General features: G+C 36.3%; 1 protein-coding gene across 1 annotated transcript in view; it reads left to right on the top strand.

Annotated features, from left to right (window-relative positions):
* The window catches only part of LOC136678957 (kinase suppressor of Ras 2-like), a 125,995-nt gene extending 120,490 nt beyond the window's left edge, over window positions 1–5,505 (top strand). The window contains exon 22 of the mRNA XM_066657165.1: window positions 5,043–5,505. Within this exon, the coding sequence (XP_066513262.1) occupies window positions 5,043–5,049 (7 nt within the window). The 3' untranslated portion in view covers window positions 5,050–5,505. The remainder of the gene's footprint in view (window positions 1–5,042) is intronic.
* Window positions 5,506–19,699: the final 14,194 nt, after the last annotated feature.

Below are 19,699 nucleotides of genomic sequence, written 5' to 3'. Positions count from 1 at the left end.
TGTTTAATGTTTAATAGAGTGGGATCCAGGCAGACAGTGGAGTGGAGCTGGGGAACAGAGGTAGGCCATCAGGCCTTGATCCTATTAACCATTGACATGTCAGCTCATCTCACACACAAGTGTCACTCCCCCTTCAAATCTCTCATGAATAAGAGGGATCTGGAGCTGGGATTAACCAACAGAGTGGAATCAACTACAAAGGGAAATCATACGTCAGACCTTGAGACTAATTGAATTATTTTTTTAAATGAAGCAAAACAAAAAGGCTTTCAGATAAAAAACTATACAGTTCTGGGAAATTGAAGGAATTTGTCTTTGAGGAGGGACTATCACATGTCTAGAATTCATAGAAAATCCATCCCTGCAAACATCTAAAACCTATATGTCCTTTAATGATAAATGGACCAATAGAAATGCACCAAAATTAAAATAAAATAATAATAATAAATCTTTTTACATTGACCTCTTTCTTACATTGACTGAAATTTAAGATTGATTTTACACTTTTCCTATAAATGTACTGTTGTGGAGATACACATTTTTCTGTGGACAGCTATGATACATTATATTTCTATTTAATTAACAGTTTAAACAGATTTTGAGTATCAATTGTTTTTATTTTTCAACTTATATTTAAATGAGTTATTTAATGTTTACATTAATATAGAAAATATAAATCCCTTAACCATTTTAGATCCACATAACAAAATATTTTTGTAAAGCAGCTGTGTGTGTGTGCGTGTGTCTGTGTGTGGTTCATGTGAATGTCAGTGTCTCTTTAGAGGTGAATGTTATATCAGCTCTAATTCTTTACACAGTGTGGAACAATGATACATCTATCACCTCCACTTTTCTGTATGTGGACTCTACAATTACACACTGTAGTCCATCTGCTGCTCTGCATGAATTGTTAGCCCCCTTTCTTCCTGTTCTTCAGTGGTCAGGGCCCCCAGAGGACCATCACATAGCAAGTACAATTTCTGTTGTTGGCTAAAGCCCTCAGTGTCACTGTTGGACTGAAGCGGTCCACCAACCAAAAATATCTAGCCAACAGGATCCTGTGAGCAGTTTCTAGTGACCACTGATGAAGGACTAATGAAGGCAGACACAAACTGTGCAGCAACAGATGTACCTTCAAGGTTGCTCAGTCAGGTAGATGTGTCTAATACGGTGGCAAATGAGTGGACATGGTTTTTAAAGCTGCAGCAGCACAGAGTGAAAGGGGGATAACAATGTAAGAAGCATGAGCATCAGGTGGAATACAGTCTGAATTGGACTGAATTTAGTTTAGGAGCAAGAAGTTCATTTTAATGTTATGTCTGATTGGTGAATATGCATAGTACATTTCTCAGTATATTTCCACAAAAAATCTAAAACATTAACTAAATTACAATTTTAATATACAGGGTGGGCCATTTATATGGATACACCTTAATAAAATGTGAATGGTTGGTGATATTAACTTCCTGTTTGTGGCACATTAGTATATGGGAGGGGGGAAACTTTTCAAGATGGGTGGTGACCATGGTGGCCATTTTGAAGTCGGCCATTTTGGATCCAACTTTTGTTTTTTCAATGGGAAGAGGGTCATGTGACACATCAAACTGGGAATTTTACAAGAAAAACAATGGTGTGCTTAACTTTATTCATTCATGAGTTATTTACAAGTTTCTGACCACTTATAAAATGTGTTCAAAGGCTGCCCATTGTGTTGGATTGTCAATGCAACCCTCTTCTCACACTCTTCACACACTGATAGCAACACCACAGGAGAAATGCTAGGACAGGCTTCCAGTATCCGTAGTTTCAGGTGCTGCACATCTTGTATCTTCACAGTACTTATATAATTGTATTTTATAATATATGCTAAACATTAGCTAAATCGCATCTAGAAATGTAAACTGTGTGTTTTCCTTCATTGCTTAATGTTTTGAATAATGTCCTTTGCTTTTTTTTTCTTTTGTTTATTCCATTCTCCAACATTCTTGTTTTTCATCTGCATATAATTTCTGTCACATCCTGACTGTAATTCTCAATAAGCAGGGCAGGAATAAAGCAAGTGTGAAGGTAAATACACCTCCGACACTTTTCATCTTGCTTCATCTTTCAGTGAAGGCCAGGGTCACTTAAAAATAAGCTCTTGGAGTGATGCTCAGCAGATGTTTCTTTCAAAGAAGTGTTTCTGGAAAAACGATGAGTAAGTGTGAAGAACCTTTAAAAAGGGTATAGCGCCTCCACCCACTGTAAAGATTATTAAATGTGTGTGAGTGATTAAATATGTGTATTAGGGAATGTGTATGAATTTTTGGGTGAATGAATGTGTGGGCAAATTATTGAATGTGTGCATGAATGAGTGATGAATGTATTAGTGAGGTTCATAAGATACTTTACATCAAAAATAAAATACGGAACATATATTATGTGGAGGTCTGAAAGGTTCTTTATGGAGCCACAAGAGGTTCTTCTCTTCTGTAAATCCTTCCTTACATTTGTGTTTTGAAACCTGCTTCTGCCACATAAAATAATAACAATAAAAGACACCAATTATTTTTTCATTAATATGCAAGTAGCTATTTCAATATTTCGACGTACTATCTCAATATATTGAGATATTATCTCATTATTTTGAAATACTAAGTCAATATATTGAGTCACTAAGTCAATATATTGAATATATAGTATCTCATTATTTCAAGATACTATCTCATTATTTACAGATACTAAGTCAATATATTGAAATACTGACTCATTATTTTCAGATTGTATCTCATTATTTTGAGATAATAAGTCAATATATTGAGATAGTGTACAATCTAAATATATTCATTTATTATCTCAAAATACTGAGAAAGCACCTTACATGTTAAGGGAAAAATGGTGCCTTTTTTATTATTATTTTATGTGATGGAAACAGGCTTCCGTATGTTGGTGTTAGTTTTGGAAAGTGAATGAGTTTAAAGAAGGCATGTAGCTCTGCTTTCGTTGATCTGTAGGTATCTACACATATCTGTACTGCTCCTTGTATGTGGGTGGATTTTCAGTCCAATATTGTGGTTCAAAATGACGAGTCTAAAAGTCACAGAGGCATTCCTGAAGTGTGTGGGCTTTTTACTTTACCTATCGAAATAGCCCACACACTTTTCCAAGCTATTACTCATTAGTCAAGATCAAGAGAGAGTGAGTGGCTGAAAGAGAGAGAAAGAGAGAGAGAGAGAGAGAGAGAGAGAGAGAGAGAGAGAGAGAGAGAGAGAGAGGGTGGGTGGTGGTCATGAGCAGTGTAAGAATTGTGTTGTATGAAGCAGCAAGTCAGTGGAGCCTTGAGAGCAAGTCTGTGTTTAAATTGTTAACACTGACTGAGCATTTAGGGCCCCCCACCACCCACTGAAGCCGAATGTCCATTTCTCAGGGGAAGAAAGACATGTAGACTAGATTTAACAGTTACAGCACATTCACTCGAAGCCTCCAAAAACACCTTTTAGTAATGAGAGAGAGAGAGAGAGAGAGAGAGAGAGAGAAAGAAAGAGAGAGAGAGTGTGTGTGTGTGTGTGTGTGTGTGTGAGAGAGAGAGAGAGAGAGAGAGAGAGAGAGAGAGAGAAAGAGAGAGTGTGTGTGTGTGTGTGTGTGTGTGTATGTGAGAGAGAGAGAGAAAGAGAGAGAGAGATAGAGAGACAGAGAGAGAGAGAGAGAGATAGAGTGTGTGTGAGAGAGAGAGATAGACAGACAGAGAGAAAATACTCTTATTCTGCCTAAGGCTCATAGACTTAATGACTATGAGTTTAGGGCTCATTGGTAAGCAATGTCCTTGTTTACTAGTCTCCACTAGTTAAAGAGGTTGAAGGTAAGGATTAGGGGTCTAGGATTAAAATAATACAGATTAAAATATATTATCTGTGTTGCATTCAAAGTCTGTATGTTTAATTATAGCTGAACAAAGGATCATGACTCATTTGAGCCATGAAACTACCCAGAAACTTTACTCACTGCATTTCACCGGCCCGTTATATTGGTACTACAGCAATAGCTTGACTAAAATATCATTTACACTACTGTCCCACAAAAATGTAGCCCTAGTCATGTTTGACTTTGTGTTGGAGATATGACGCTAATGCAATAACAGCAACAGTAATGGATATGTACAAATTAGCACAGCTAAATCCTCACACATTCAAATGAAACTGTATCTGGATATTAGCAACACTGGATATTAGGAACACTGGAGTAGGATTGAATTTCAGCTTGCAACTTGAAATTTCTGATTTCTAGGAAAGTTGGGAAGGTGAGCCCCTAGTTCACCATATGAGGTCATATCAACATGGCTGCTTACACAGTCATCATTAGTAAAGCACCAATTTAACACTTAAATATTGTTTTAGTGGTTTGTGCATTACATTAATAATCCTACAGACACTTTATATGGTTAAATCTATTACTCTAACCATGAAATTATTAAGAAGGTACATATAATGAATGTTAAGGTTATTGCCCATTAACAACAACTGGCATTAGCTGGCTAACATTTTTCTAACAATGATAACTTTTATAAGACCATGTTTGTAATTTCACACTGCTGAAAAAGAAAGGGCATAGGCCAGCGTGTATTCCAAGCTGCACTTAAAAACAATGACACTTTTTTTTATGTCAAAGTGTGGCACAAAATTAAATCATCTACATCCAGATATATAATTTGAGAATTAGTACGTTTCTCAAATTAAATTTAATTTTATGCAACACTTTGAAAATCAGCAAATTCAAGGTTATTTATTTATTTATTTATTTATTTTTGCAAAGTAAAGAAGCAAACATCTGATATTAACAAATCTTAGCTAACTGACCACATTTGGAAAATAACAAAACTGAATAAATGTGATTCTTTGATAAAGTATTGTTTGCTAATATTTAACTGTTTGCTAATTGTCCAAAAAGTCACTAGCTAAACAACGTGGACAAATGTCCACCTAAACAAATCAAATATAGCATCTGTATTATGGCCACTAAGTCTGTGTTGTTCACCACGTTTATGTTTGTTCTCTTCCCTTTTGCAGGCTGTAGCAGTGATGGACACCTCTTTTTGCCTCTCTCACTCCAACAGCCCAAATTTCCACTGTCCTCTATCCACCAAACCTCATCACCAGTCATGTGACACAAAGGCTGCCCATTGGCTTTGCTGTGGTCTTCATAAAGGTGTTAACAGCTGAGAAGCCATTCTTTCCTGGATGCCTAGACCCTAGACTGGATGACTTGTCTCTAAGATGCTCACCACTGCAGAATCTGAAGAGCTCCCTAGGTTCATGCTTACTCTTCACTATGCTATGGCTTTGAAAACCATCCATTTGCTTTGGGTTCTAGCCCCTCATCTGCTTTACCCACGACGCCTCACGCCAGCAGCCTCTTCTCTGCACACAATATGCAAAACGTTTGTAATTTCAATGTCGCCATTATTTTTAAAAGCAGAACTTCTCAGATACTGTATGTACATGTACTTTAGCTTGTACATGCATGCGCTAACCTGCACCAGCTTGGATACTGCTTTCATATCCAAGCATTCTTCTGTCTCCATGTTGTAATCCATTCCCCAACAACAGAATGTTCCATATTTTTCAGAAAAAAAGCATTGCCCTCTATGGAAAAAGATCCAAGATCCAGTCCCTGAATATATTACATCACTATTTATATTGTTGAAGTATAAGGGAGAATGGGGTTTAATGGGCATGAAAAATATCTCATTGCTATCATACACAAAACCTTAACTATAATAACTATAATACTATTTTATCTATGCTAACAGAAAATGTCAACTGCCCTTTAAATAGTGAATTTCATGAAGAATGGACAAATATAAATGGTCCAAAATTTGCTTTTTAAACATTTACGTTCTCCTATAAATTAACATTTTCAGCATATGAGGTTTTGCTATGGCAGTGATGATTTACCATCCTTTGGAAAATATTTTTATTTCAGCATTTTTTAACATTTGTTGATCATAAATTTCCATCAAGTAACTCACTGGATTTTGTTGAGAGAGAATGAAAGATGGGATGTGGGCCAGTGTGTGTGTTGGTGTGTGTTGAGGGAAACCATCATGGCCTTCAAAATGTGTTAGAAATTAATTTAGTAAATTCTGAATAATTATAGGGCAGCACGGTGGTGCTCCAGGTGACTGTCTGTGAGGAGTTTGGTGCGTTCTCCCCGTGTCCGCATGGGTTTCCTCCGGTTGCTCTGGTCTGGTCCCACTGTCTAAAAACATACGTTGGTAAGTGGATTGGCGACTCAAAAGTGTCCATAGTTGTGAGTGTGTGTCACCCTGTGAAGGACTGGCGTCCCCTCCAGGGTGTGTTCCCACCTTGCGCCCAGTGATTCCGGGTAGGCACCGGATCCACCTGGACCCTGAACTGGATAAGTGGTTTCTGACAATGAATGAATTAATGAATGGATGAAATAATTAGGATATTTTTCTTTGTAGTATCTGTATAGGTACAGCAACACAAGCCCGTTGGTCAGGCCTTTAGTGGGTGAACTGTAGGCCTAATATCAGAACAGCCACTAACATAGTTAAGAACTGATGGTGGATGATGAATTATAATGCAATCTTGTAAGATAAAACATTACTCTAGGCCATCTAGAAATCTCTTTTAAAAATTTGTTTAAAATAAATGGCACTTGAATTGGCATTATTTGTAATCAATCTGAACATGTCATTATGTAATGACTTGCATGGCCAAATACTTTTAGAAAACACTGTGATTTCCCGACTGAGTATGTATGCGTGTTGGTGCCCACATTCCTATCTCCTGGGGTCCTCAGGGCCCCAGACTGAGGAGCAAGACACTATATGAATAGAGCAGGATTTTACTGCGATATTATTACTGCATGCATTCATTTAGAGCCATACACCTCAGTCTGGGCCTCTGGGGCATGGCGGTCTGAAGCATCTTGTCAAAAATGACTTAATTACTCATCACTGAGTTTATTTCCTCTGAAGAATAGCTGAATGTTTGATGCCACAAGTTCCTTCTTCCAGAAATGTCAATAATCAGGTCCACCATAGTCTGGAGGCATTTTTTTTCTATATAAGGGAATTATTCATTTTTGATAATTAACAAATAATTCAGATTCCTCCAAATTCAACTAAAGAACCCTGCAGCAGCAGCAGCTCCAGAAATGACCCTCGTTTATCATCTGCTGTAAAAGAGGTACATATCACACATTCTTGATTTCCAGTCTCATTGGTGATACAATTTAAACAATGGTCCAGTCAGTCAAATAACAGCATTTAGGTTTCAAAGATCACAAGACAACATTTAGCGAGAATAAAAACGAAAGGAAAAAACATGACAACATTAAGTGAGAGTGCAAAAGCAAGAAACCTAAAACAATATTAGCTGAAGTGTTTATCCTTCATGTTTATTGTGTCTTTTGTTGTTTTGATTCAGTATTTGTTAATATTTTTGGGTTCTCTGATAGCATTCTTGTGTTCTTCAACATGTTTTTTCTCTCTCTGTTGAGATTTTCTGCTCTATGATAGCTCTATGTTGTGTTCCCTGATAGCATTTGGGTACCATTAGCATTATTGCGTTCTCTTTCAATGTGTTTGTGTCCTCTGTTAATGTCTTTGTGTTCTTAGTGTTCACATTTTTGTTCTTTGATAACCCTTAATTTTTGTCATCTTTTGATAATGCATGGCAGCACAGTGGCGCCGGAGATAGTGTCGCAGTCACACAGCTCCAGGGTCCTGGGGTTATGGGTTCGAGGTGTTTGGTGTGTTCTCACCATGTCTATGTATGTTTCCTCCGGGTGCTCCGGTCTCCTCCCACAGTCCAAAAGCACATGTTGCTAGGTGGATTGGCGATTCAAAATTGCTCAGAGGTATGAGAGTGTGAGTGACTGTGTGAGTGTGTGTCGCCCTGTGAAGGACTGTTGACCCTTCAGGGTGTGTTCCTGCGTTGGGTCCAGTGATTCCGGGTAGGCCCCAGACCCAGCGCAACCCTGAATTGGATAAGCAGTTACAGAGAATGAATGAATGAATGAATGAATGAATTAATTAATGATATTGCATTCTGACTTAATTTTCTCATTTGTTTCCTAAATGCTGTTGTGTTTAGACCTTGTTGGCAACCACACAATTTGCTTGCATTTGACAGCTATTTCATATTCAGGGGTTTTGAGTCTGATATCTTTGTTGTGTATTTTAATTGCATTTCACTAGGAAATAATATGCTTGTATGGTGCAACAATACAGATGCCTCATCTATGATGAATGTTGACCTTATTTATGGGATAAAAGCTCAGTGTTTTTTGCTTTTGTTTCAATGGAGTTTGTGACGGTGAGACTTGTTCCTAGGCTGAAACACAGAGTTTGAGGAGAAATGAAAACCTGTTGCTGCTGCACTGTTTGGCCCCCAGTCGTCCATATGGGCTTCACAAAGCTTAACGCTGTGAAAAACATAAAAGCGTGGGGGAAATATTCTCCCAGGCACTCATCTGAAATGAAAAGACACAGAGAGGGAAAGAAGAAAGTAAACAAAGCTGAGCTTTATTAACTGAATGTCACAAGAGCGTCTAATCTCCACCTGTGAAATATTTACAAAGTACAAAGTATTATTATAGTTTTTAATTTTTATTTTTTAAACTTCCATTATTTACCATTTAACAATATTCAGTGCACAAAAAGTCTCAGAAAATATTGGGATATATATATATATATATATGAATTTATTTATATTTATAATATAAGCTTATATAAATCAAATATATACAAATTACTGTGCGAAATTCAGAGACCATAATATTTGGATGCAAAGCACCTAAATGGCACTAACACATATAAGGTATTGTTAGAATTGCACCACAAGGAGTGCTATTTCACACATTCTTAGACATATTTAGGGACTGCTCCACAAGGCAGGTTTTTTTTTGTGCTTTGCATTAATTCTTTGTTCCCATGTTATTTCATTTCCAGTCAAAATGGCTATTAAGTACAAATAACCTTTCACTAAAACCTAGTTAATTAAATAGAAAATCAAACAGAAGCCTCTGCACGGAAGTATATTACTTAACGTTACTTAATACTAAACCCTTTCAGCATTTTCTATGTTCATTCCTTGCTGTTAATGCAGCTTCCACTGTCTATGAAAGACTGAAATGAAATGTGAAAAGATATTTTTCCACGCCTCCAAATTTCATCCTTATATGTTTTCTAATTTTAATGATGAACAGAATCCCAAACAAATCCAGGGATGTTAAAATGTCAGGGCCCTGAGGTGGCCATTCTGCTATTCTAGGAGCACCAGCAGCTCTTTTGCTTGATTTTCTTTTTGTATATATATTTTTTCGCACATTCTTTCAAACTCAGAGGGTTGAGATTTTTCTCTCAGAGGAAGGATGGACAGAATCATATCAGATCTGAAGCAAGTGAGAGGAACTTGATTTTCCACACTTGATTCAGATGAAAGGTTTTAAGATGAAAGCTGTTTATCTGATGGTGACAATTGCATGGCTGTTAGGAGTTCCATCCCTCGTCTATATCTTCTAACAATGTTGTTCCACTTGTATTTAATGGTAAATGAACAGTAGCCTCTGATGTTTGCCCAGTATATACACACACACACACACACACACACACACACACACACACACACACAGAGAGTACTGTGCAAAAGTCTTAGGCACCTAAGAGAATTCTATATATTTAAACTAATGCCTTCTCAAGAGTGGTGCTTGTAAAGTTATATATAAAGTTAAAAAAAAAAAAAATAAAATACAACATATAAGAAATATAAGATATTTTTTTCTATAAAGTAGTAAGTGTGAGTGAGTTTGAAGAACAATGTTTTGCTCAGATTCTCTTTGAACGCATGAATTTGTTAAATCAGCTGCACACATTATTTAAAATAATTATTAATTAACTGCTAAAACTAGGTATTGGATGATACCCTCAAATAATACGGACTCCACGAGGTGAGATTTGGAAAAAGTTAAACCAACACATTCACACACAGAGTATCACACTCACTGGAGTAATGTTATTTGGTTTTATTCTAACATTGGGTGTTATTTGATGTTTATTGGTTTGTTTTTAGCAAATAAACACTTACTGCTGAGATAAATAGCTTTTTAAATATCATAATCTCTGGTGCCTAAAACTTTTGCACAGTACTATATATATATATATATATATATATATATATATATATATATATGAGATAATACTATACAGAGAGAGGGAGAGAATGTATTTAGATCCCTTATTTATATGTATTTATATTTATTATATTTATTTAACACATATTTCGTTTTAGCTTTGTTTATTTTGTTACACCACTGACCCTTACAATCAATGATCTTCATAATTATGTCATTTCCTGCCTTTGTAAACTGCTACACGATCCATCATTTCTTCTTATTCTCACCGGAGGAAGAGAATAACCCAACATTACGTGCAAAAACAGAGGCTGAGTGGATGGGCAGATGTGTAAATTTTGTACAGCCATATTTCTATAGTTTTTTCTACTCTTGTACACTGAACAATATTTATAATCACAAATGTTATGAATGTCATCTCTGAAACACTGCAGGCCTTCTTACCAAATATGTGTTTTTTGTTTGTGATGCTTTTGTTCGGGTTCAGCTGATGCCCAGAGAAATAAAGACTTATTTCTAACATCACGCTTCTCATGTGTTAATTGTGAGGAATGTCAAATGCTTTTTTAAAAAAAAATGTGTTAATGTCTGATTATTTGGTTTACACACTTAAATGCTATTTCTTTCAAATATTTACTTTATTACACTGATATTACACTGTTTCTTATCTTTTTTTTTTTTTTTTTTACTGAAAACTAAGGTATTATTTGGGAATTTGCCACTCTTTATGGCCATAACAGCTTCTGCTCTTCTGAGAAATCTTTAGACTTGATTCTGGGACATTTCTGTAAGGATCTGACTGCATTCACCCAATATTAGTGAGAGCAGGTATTGACTTGGATGATTCATTTTGAACTAATTGTGTTAATTTTGTTAATGAAAATCATGATTAAAATATTCTTTGACCAATTTTTTTAACAACAAAAACAAGAATTATTTCAAAATGAGGACTTGTATTCCTAAGGAAATGTATTCCTTTTTTGTCAATGAATAAAAACTAAACAATAATTTGAAAGACTGATTAATGTCTCATTAACCAGTTTTTGATGTTAATACAGAAAATCACAAGGAAATAAAGACAAGAACATGCTCTGTTTACTGTTGTCAGGGCAATGAGGTGCTTTCATTTCCCCTTTTTTGGGGAAATTTTGCTTTTAAATGGAATGGGTCAACAATAAATATCTACCTTAAAAAATGTGTTTTCAATGTAATAACTTTTTAAGCTGTTGCTTATGAACGTTAATCAGTTGGAATGATGGGATTACTAAGTTCTGTGTCTGTGTTTTAGTAGCTGTGGCCTGATCTGAAATATTTTTGAAGAGTTGGAAGAGAGAAGTGATGCAGGTTAACAGGAGCGTCTCACTGTGAGAGAGTGACTCACAACTTGCCTGGAGATATTATTAATCTTACAAATTTCAGCCTGTGTACAGATATTGAAATTAGATTATTAATGTGTTATTCCCTTGAAAGTGACCAAGGGCCAGATGGTTTCATTTGAAATTCACAAAGGCCGGTTATTATGGCTGATGGCTGTCCTCTTAAGAGAAAAACAACTTTTGTTTTTCCTGCCTCAGGTTTAAGGAAAACAGTCCTTACATCCTGTGTTTGCTTATTCATATCAGTCTAGTTTTTTGGATAAGTCTGTGAAAAGGTTAACAACCTATAAACTGATAAGCCATAACATTAAAACCACCTCCTTGTTTCTACACTCATTGTCCATTTTATCAACTCCAGTCTATTAGGATTCCAACTTGTGTAGTTCATCTGTTTCTCTGAATACAATTCTCAGTGCTGCAGTGACACTGACATTGTAGTGGTCTGTTAGTGTGTGTTGTGCTGTTACAAGTGCATCAGACACAGCAGTATTGCGGGAATTTCTAAAGCCCTCAGTGTCACTGCTGAACTTGGAATAGTTCACCAACCAAAAATATCCAGACAACAGCATTCTGTGTCCACAGATAAAAGATTAGAGGATGACCAACACAAACTGTGCAGCAACAGATGAGCTACTGTCTCTGGATTTATTTTTACATGGTGGACCAACAAAGAATGGAGAGTGAGTAGACACAATGTTTAAAAAGAAAAAAAACCCTCCAGAAACACTGCTGTTGGATCCACTCGTAAAAGCACATCACACACCAGTGGTGGACAGTAATGAAGTAAATGTAATTCATTACTGTACTTAAGTACTTTTTTGTGTATCTGTACTTTACTGAAGTATTTCAATTTGGGTGACTTTTTGCTTTAACTCCACTATATTTCAAAGTCAAACATCTTACTTTTTACTCCATTAAAGAAAATCTTCCGTTTCTTTTGGTTTATGTGTGAAAAAAAACGTTACGAGCCTGAACAAATTTCTCTGCTCTGCACAGTTCTCCACGCCACACACAATGGCACTGTTGCTAGGAGTTGAACGAACTCAGTTGCCTTGCTAAGTGAAAATGTTTCTCCACCTAAAACCAATAACACCAAAGGCAGACTTCATTTTTTATGAATGAACACAATTATTTGTACTGTTTAGTATTTGGCTGTATTTCAGTAATCAGTAAATACTATTCATTCCTAAACACAGTTTACAGAGCTTTAGTCACAAACCACTCACAGAGAGTGAGAGTCAGTTGGAGATTTATTAAACACAATACGTGAAGTGAGGTCTAAATCAGAAGAAATATTCCAAAACCCAAAAACAAGTATCAGACAAAAAGTCAGAATAACAAAACTGTAGCCAGTTTAAGAAACAGGTGTCTCAGAATTGCAGAAATAGCTCAAACTATGCTCTGCAACTATGTAGACAAAACTGAGAACTTAAAGGAACATTGTAATATTTTTACCTTAAAATTATTTTTTTCACATCACACATCATTGTGATGCTTCACTGACCTGTAATTTGGAGAACAGAGTCTCTGACATTGCTTCCCTTGGCTCAGCACTGCAGAAGCTTCACTATGTAACCTTTGAAGGAGGTTAGAAAACCACACTGGCTTCTGCATTGCTATGCAATTACACTGCCAAACCACTGAACTTCAAACATCTTCCTCAAACCAATTACAGTGGTTTGAGATAGTGGTGTAGTAGTAAGTGCACTATTTAGTGCACCAACTGCAGACCAATCTCAGTCATTGTGGTCTGCGTAGACACGATGAGTTATATTTCTGGAGCGGTGCACATCAGGCCACGTTGCCTACGACATTGGTTCAACAACAGAAATTGGGCTTAATACTCAGGAGAGAGCGACCTCTGCTGGTCTGGAGGGGCAGTATGTAACGCTTGATATAACATCATTCATTGTATTTAATCTTTTGCAATTTCTGCACTGTTAATTGTCAGATTATCAAATGGCAGTCTATTAAAAGACTACAGTGTGTTGTTACAAAATGTATAATATTAAAATTAGAGGCACAGTACATCATGATACTTTTACATTTAATACTTAAGTACATTTGAAGGTAAATACTTTTGTACTTTTACTCAAGTGGAGATCTACAACAAGGACTTCTACATTTACTAGAGATATATTTAACCTTGATTATCTGTACTTTAAATCAAGTACATGGTTTGTGTACTTTGTCCACCACTGACACACACTAACACACATCTACCACCACATCACTGTCACTTCAGCACTGATAATGGTCCACCACCTAAATTACACCTGCTCTGTGAGGGTCCTGAATATGGAAAAACAGAACGAAAGAAAACTACAGTGTGCATCTACTACAAAGTGAACCTATATGATACGTGAAGTTGAGGAAATAGGCCAACGAGTGCAGAAACTATGAGGTGGCTTTTATTTTATGGCTGTTCAGGGTAAATAGGATCCAGTTATGACGTAACACTCCTGCTTTACCCCTGGAGTTTGCTGTGAATGCACAGGAGAGCAGTGTTTAGAAAGAAAATAAAATTTTAAAATAAAGTTTTTGGTGCAAATAAATGATCAATACAATCTATGTCACTTACATATACATTTTCAAATAATAGAATCTTCTTTTTTTAAGTAATCCCTCCTCCAATGGCCCTTAAACAGCAATTTACACAGTTACAGAAATGGTTTTGCTGTGTTTTGCACTTTTCTGGGCAGGCTCTAATATACTTTTCTCATTCAGTGTGTTCTGTGGCAATACAGCTGTGTGTGTGTGTGTTGGTGTTTGTTGTTGTGTGCATGTCTGTGGTCAGAGTGCAGCATCAGCACTCCTCCATTTATACTTCTGGGGCTTCTTTTGGACCCACTGACATCATGGTTGCATCACTTGGTGCTCCCTGACAAGGAACACACACACACACACACACACACACACACACACACACACACACACAGATTTCCAATAGATGATCCAGAAATATTCAAAAGCATCATAAAATTCTGTGATAACACTTCAGGCCCCCTGAGAAATGTAGATTTAAAAGCTATCAAAACTGGATGTGTTTACTGGCTCACAACTGACTAACATTTTCATATAAAGTCCATGTGTTTGTTTGGGCTGTGCTAATCAATACTTCATTTAATGAGATCAGGGCCTGCTAATGGAATTAAACAAATCTTTGTGAAGTCTGTGGGCATCGAGGAGAAATCTGGAACCTAGCTTGGCCAAACTAGTTTGCATTTATTTACACACACACACACACAAAGGAAATGATTGTAAACATGTACTTTATTAGTGTTTGGGGTGGGGGGGTGTAAATAAATAAATGCTAACTAGTTTGGCCGAGCTAGGTTCCAGGGGGGGATAGCATTTATTGTAATTTTTTATTTTTGCTTTATTCTAAACGCCCTGGACGCTCTTTGTATACCATTGAAAATGTCCATTATTAATGCTTCTAGAAATGGTTCAATATTGCAGGAAATTACATATTTTATAATTAGGAGTGTACCTTTGCCCTTCTTACCATGTTATGTCCTACAGTGTTTTATGGTTTTACATAATGTGCTTATGTGCCTAAGACTTTTACATAGTACACTTTAGTGCCAATAGTCTTTATACACCTCTGGCCAATACAATCAGAAAGGAATGTAGATCACCCTTCATGGGTTCACAAATGTGTGCGTGCTAAATCACCGTTAACCCTAACCCTAAACTCAAGCCTAACTCTAAACCTAATCCCAACCCTTAATTTAGCCTTAACCCTACATTTAATCCAAACTTTAAACCAAACCCTAGCTTTAACCCTACAGGTCACCATAACTCTACGCTCCAAATGATTATTAGCAGCAGGCTCTTTGAAAACATTACAGACATTTAACTAAACAGCAAAAACAGTGGATAGAAGCTTACTCATTGAATGGAAAAATAACAATAATCTTAAATAATCTTCATAGAAAGATTAAGAAGTTGTCCACTTACTAGTGTAGCCGATATATCTGCTGCTCTGCTTTTCATTGTAGAGTTTCAAATTTTAGTAGATTTCGCTGAGACTAAGCAAATATTTAACTCAGATAGATTTCCAAATTGCAGTGACCAGCTCTGCATGTTATTAAAATTATTTTTTAACTAAAACTGAGTGCCTACATTTAATCCTAGTACAGAACCAAGCTGTATTACCAGACAGTTATTCACACTAAAATTTACTATTTGAAATTTCAAAATCCAAACATCACCTGTGATCCAAATTGTGTTTGTACTGAAGATAATCACAGCCGTGTTCATATTCAGTAGCAGCATGACCCAGAGTGTGACCTGGCTTTTATTCACCAGTCCTACAAGAGCCATTTTTTTTAGTTAACAGTAATAAACCAAAGCAGATTATATGTTGAACAATTTGTTTAGCATTGACCACATTAATAGTCCTTCAAACAGGCTGAAGCTAGAGAGTTGCCTAGCAGCACAAACATTTTCCTGCACACTAACTTGCTACTTTGTGTAGGTCTATATTACACCAGGTCAGCTACTTTATATCATGTATTTTTAGCTGTAAAGGATTTAAATCCAGCTGAAGCCCAAGGAAGCAACTGATGCCGTAGCACTGCCCTTCAAAACTTCCTCTCCTGATATTGCTTAATTAATATTTAGTAGAAAACTCTTGTAAAGTTGAGTGATCCCTGTAGAGTAAAAAGTTCCAGTGCTGTTATACTCATCTACATCTCCAATGAATTGACTTTGTCTGAACTAACTGTTGTATAATATAGAATGTCTCCCGTGTTTTATCAACCAGAATTACTTTTTTTTTTTAAGAAACAAACAGTGCAATTAAAACCCACGCAAAACCCACACACATGCCACCAGAGTCACACACTTTATCCTTATTAAGGATACTGCATTTGTCTAAGAGGATCATCTTTTACGGGTAATTCATGTTACTCTACTTCTGCTCCCCAGACAAACCAATCCATGACACTGGATGTAATTTACTATACACTATGCGCTAACTGAAGCTTCAACAGTTGAAAGGAACCTGAGAACAATGGTAAGCCATTACTAATATGTCTAAGCTGTGCTGCATCTACTTAAAATCACACTTATATCAAAATGTGAAAGATTTTTACATATTTCTAATTATTGAAATGCCTTGAACTTATTAAGGGACAAGTTCTATTGCTGAAGAATGGAGATTGGTGCCTCAAAACAAATGACAAGCAACGGGCCTGGTTTTTTGAGGCGCTGTGTGATGGCAGTTTCTCAGAGCACAGTGCAGGAGGAACCAGGGGAAAAAGATTATAAAGTGCTGATATTTTGCTTTGGTATGTTTCTACATGTGAATTACCACAAACTCCACAACCAATTTTTAGAGATTAAATTGATTTATGTAAAGGTGCTTCTCAAACCTTAGAGATTAAACTTGCCTATTTGTTAAATATGACAGTGTAATTATGCTTTAACTACAAAGTGAATTTGACAGTTATTAATATATACATTCTATATGAATTGTTTGAGCATGTACTTCAAACTTGTTTCATTTCAATTGCTGAAAAAAAAATTAACAAGAAGAAAAAGTATCATAGTATAGTTTTCAGTACCACTATTCCTTCAGTTCCACACACTCCCACAAATGTCATGTTTTATGTACAGAGAACTCTTGCAACAAAACACACTTGGATGAAATTTTGAAAAACATCAATAAAAATATTGAAGTAAAAATTACGCACAAACCAAAATGATTAATAATAATTGTTCATTAAATCATTAACTGAATTTGTCAGTCACCTTAATATTCTGGTTTCTATTTGTCAATCATAAAAAGCCCATTATTTCTCCAAAAAAATGATGAAATATGTACTACACTGTAAACCAGTGCTTCTCGGTAGGTGTTCTCTGAGCTGGGTCCAAAATATAATTTATTACAAGAACAGAATACAGAAAAAAAATGCTCTCTTCATGATCCATTTAAAATTTTCTTTTACAACTTCAATCCAATCTAAGTCCAATCACATGTCCATGACATCATTCAGGAAGCAGATAGTTTAGATGCCTGGCTACTCAACAAAGGTACACACTTAAAAATTATGGTTCTACAAGGGTGCTTTATTAAAGGAAATGGTTCTTTTAAAAACCCTGAACACTTGAAAACCTTTTTACATGATTAAAGGGATCTTTGCATCATGAAGGCACTCTTCTTATTGATGGAGAATGTGCTATAGATGGTCCTATACAGCACCTTTTTTTAAAAGGGTTCTATACACCAAGCCTGATATCATAACACTAGATGAACTCTTTTGTAAAAGGTCCTGTCTAGAACCATCTATAGCACACTGTAAAAAACTACATACACTGAAAGTACACGACACATTCCAACATAGGCACTTAAGTTAAAAGAAGTATTTTTTTTTTTGGTGAATATATTTTATTATGATTTTTCACACATAAAACACACAAAAATAAAAAGAAACAAAGACGCACATGTAAGGGAGAAAGCAAAAGAGAAAACAAGAGTGAAAGAACGTAACACACTACATACAATTTCACAGATCAGCTGTCATGTCTTTAACAAAAGCAATAGCTTTGGACCAGTTAAAAGAAGTATTGATATTACTTTTTTAAATGTAAATATTTGTGATGTCCAGTGTCATTGTTGCCTTTACTGAAAACTCTCTATTAAACCTTTTTAAAGCTCTCTGAAAATAACATTAGAGAATAAGAACAAGTGACAGGCAGCATTTGGACATGTCTTGTATAGAGACTCAGCTGGAACCTCACCAAAGCTGCAGTGTTTCACTCTGAGGGTGAGGCCTTGGACAAAACACAGTTCTCGCTACAAAGACCAAACACCAATAAACAACCTAAAAGCATCATATATATTACTCCCAACCTCACAGCACACAACAATGAAAATAAAACCTCAAAAAAGTGAAAAAGGTGCATGCTGGGAGCTGGGAGTGTACCAAAGCCCCACACATAGGGCTCACAGTTTCAAGTTAATTTCACTCATTCAAATTTCCTCTTCATTAGAGTAATTTAAAGGAGCAATCTGTAACATTGACACCAAACGTTTAAAAACTATAATACAGTTTCAAAACCTCCTTCCCAGACATGAAGCTCAAACAGGTTGCCAGTTTGAACGAACAAGCAAGAGACAAGTTTAAGAACTTTGGGCCATAATAGCTAAGAAGAATGCGCCGTAATCAACATGTTTACACAGAAAAGTGTTCACTGTTTCACGAACACGTACATATGCCAAAAAAGTGAACATGCGGCCGCCATTTCCCTGCATTTACAAGCCTTTACTGTCCAAATCCACCCGAAATATTTCAACTAGGCCAGGCTGGTCTTACTTACCAACTTTCCCTGCCACCACACATGTTTTTTAGGAGGCCGATCTTATTCACAATTTTCACAAACATTTCGTTCCACCTTTCATGTGTCAGTTTAAGAGTCTTATTTGCTTTGTTCTCTAGACTGTTATTCAATACTCATTTACACACACACACACACACACACACACACACACACCACGAGAAACACATGAACCTGCATCAATTTCTTTAAAACAATGATGCAATGGTATTTACACCTTTCAATCATGTTGTCATTCACCTTCCTCGTATAAAACACAGCCCTGACACCTTTCATACATCACTATGCCTCACTTTCTTTATATAAAACACACACCCTATGGCATTTACTCCTCTTAATCTATACATGGGCGTCTGTACTTCTATATTTTTTTTTTTCAGAAATGTTTTGCTGTTACCTGTTCAGGAGAAAATGAACCAGCTCTGGCTCTGTTCTGTAGTGTTGCTGTATCTAAACTGCCTCCAATGTTCAATCATAAGGCCTATGTGGGGCTTTTTGGGTCTGGTAAAATATAACCTTAACTCTGTTCACTTGGTCATTTCATGGCTGTGAGACACTGATTGTAGACCTGGCCACACGGTGGACTGTAAAATGATGGGACAAAGTGGTGGGATCACAGGTTGGACCTCGGAGGGTGGGATAATATAGGCTCAGCTCTGGGCACTTCCCAAAGAGAATATACTGCTTTAGCAATCCTATGAGAGGCAGCAGTGTTTTACCTTTTACAGTTTTCTTAATCTATGATCACTCACCCTGGGCATTTCATGACTATTTACAGTAAATATCCTACAGATTGCTCCTATAAAAACCTGTGTGGAAATGCTGAAAACACATAAAAT

The sequence above is a fragment of the Hoplias malabaricus genome, chromosome Y, assembly GCF_029633855.1.
Source record: "Hoplias malabaricus isolate fHopMal1 chromosome Y, fHopMal1.hap1, whole genome shotgun sequence".
Taxonomy (NCBI): domain Eukaryota; kingdom Metazoa; phylum Chordata; class Actinopteri; order Characiformes; family Erythrinidae; genus Hoplias; species Hoplias malabaricus.
This window is presented reverse-complemented; position numbering and strand designations above follow the sequence as displayed.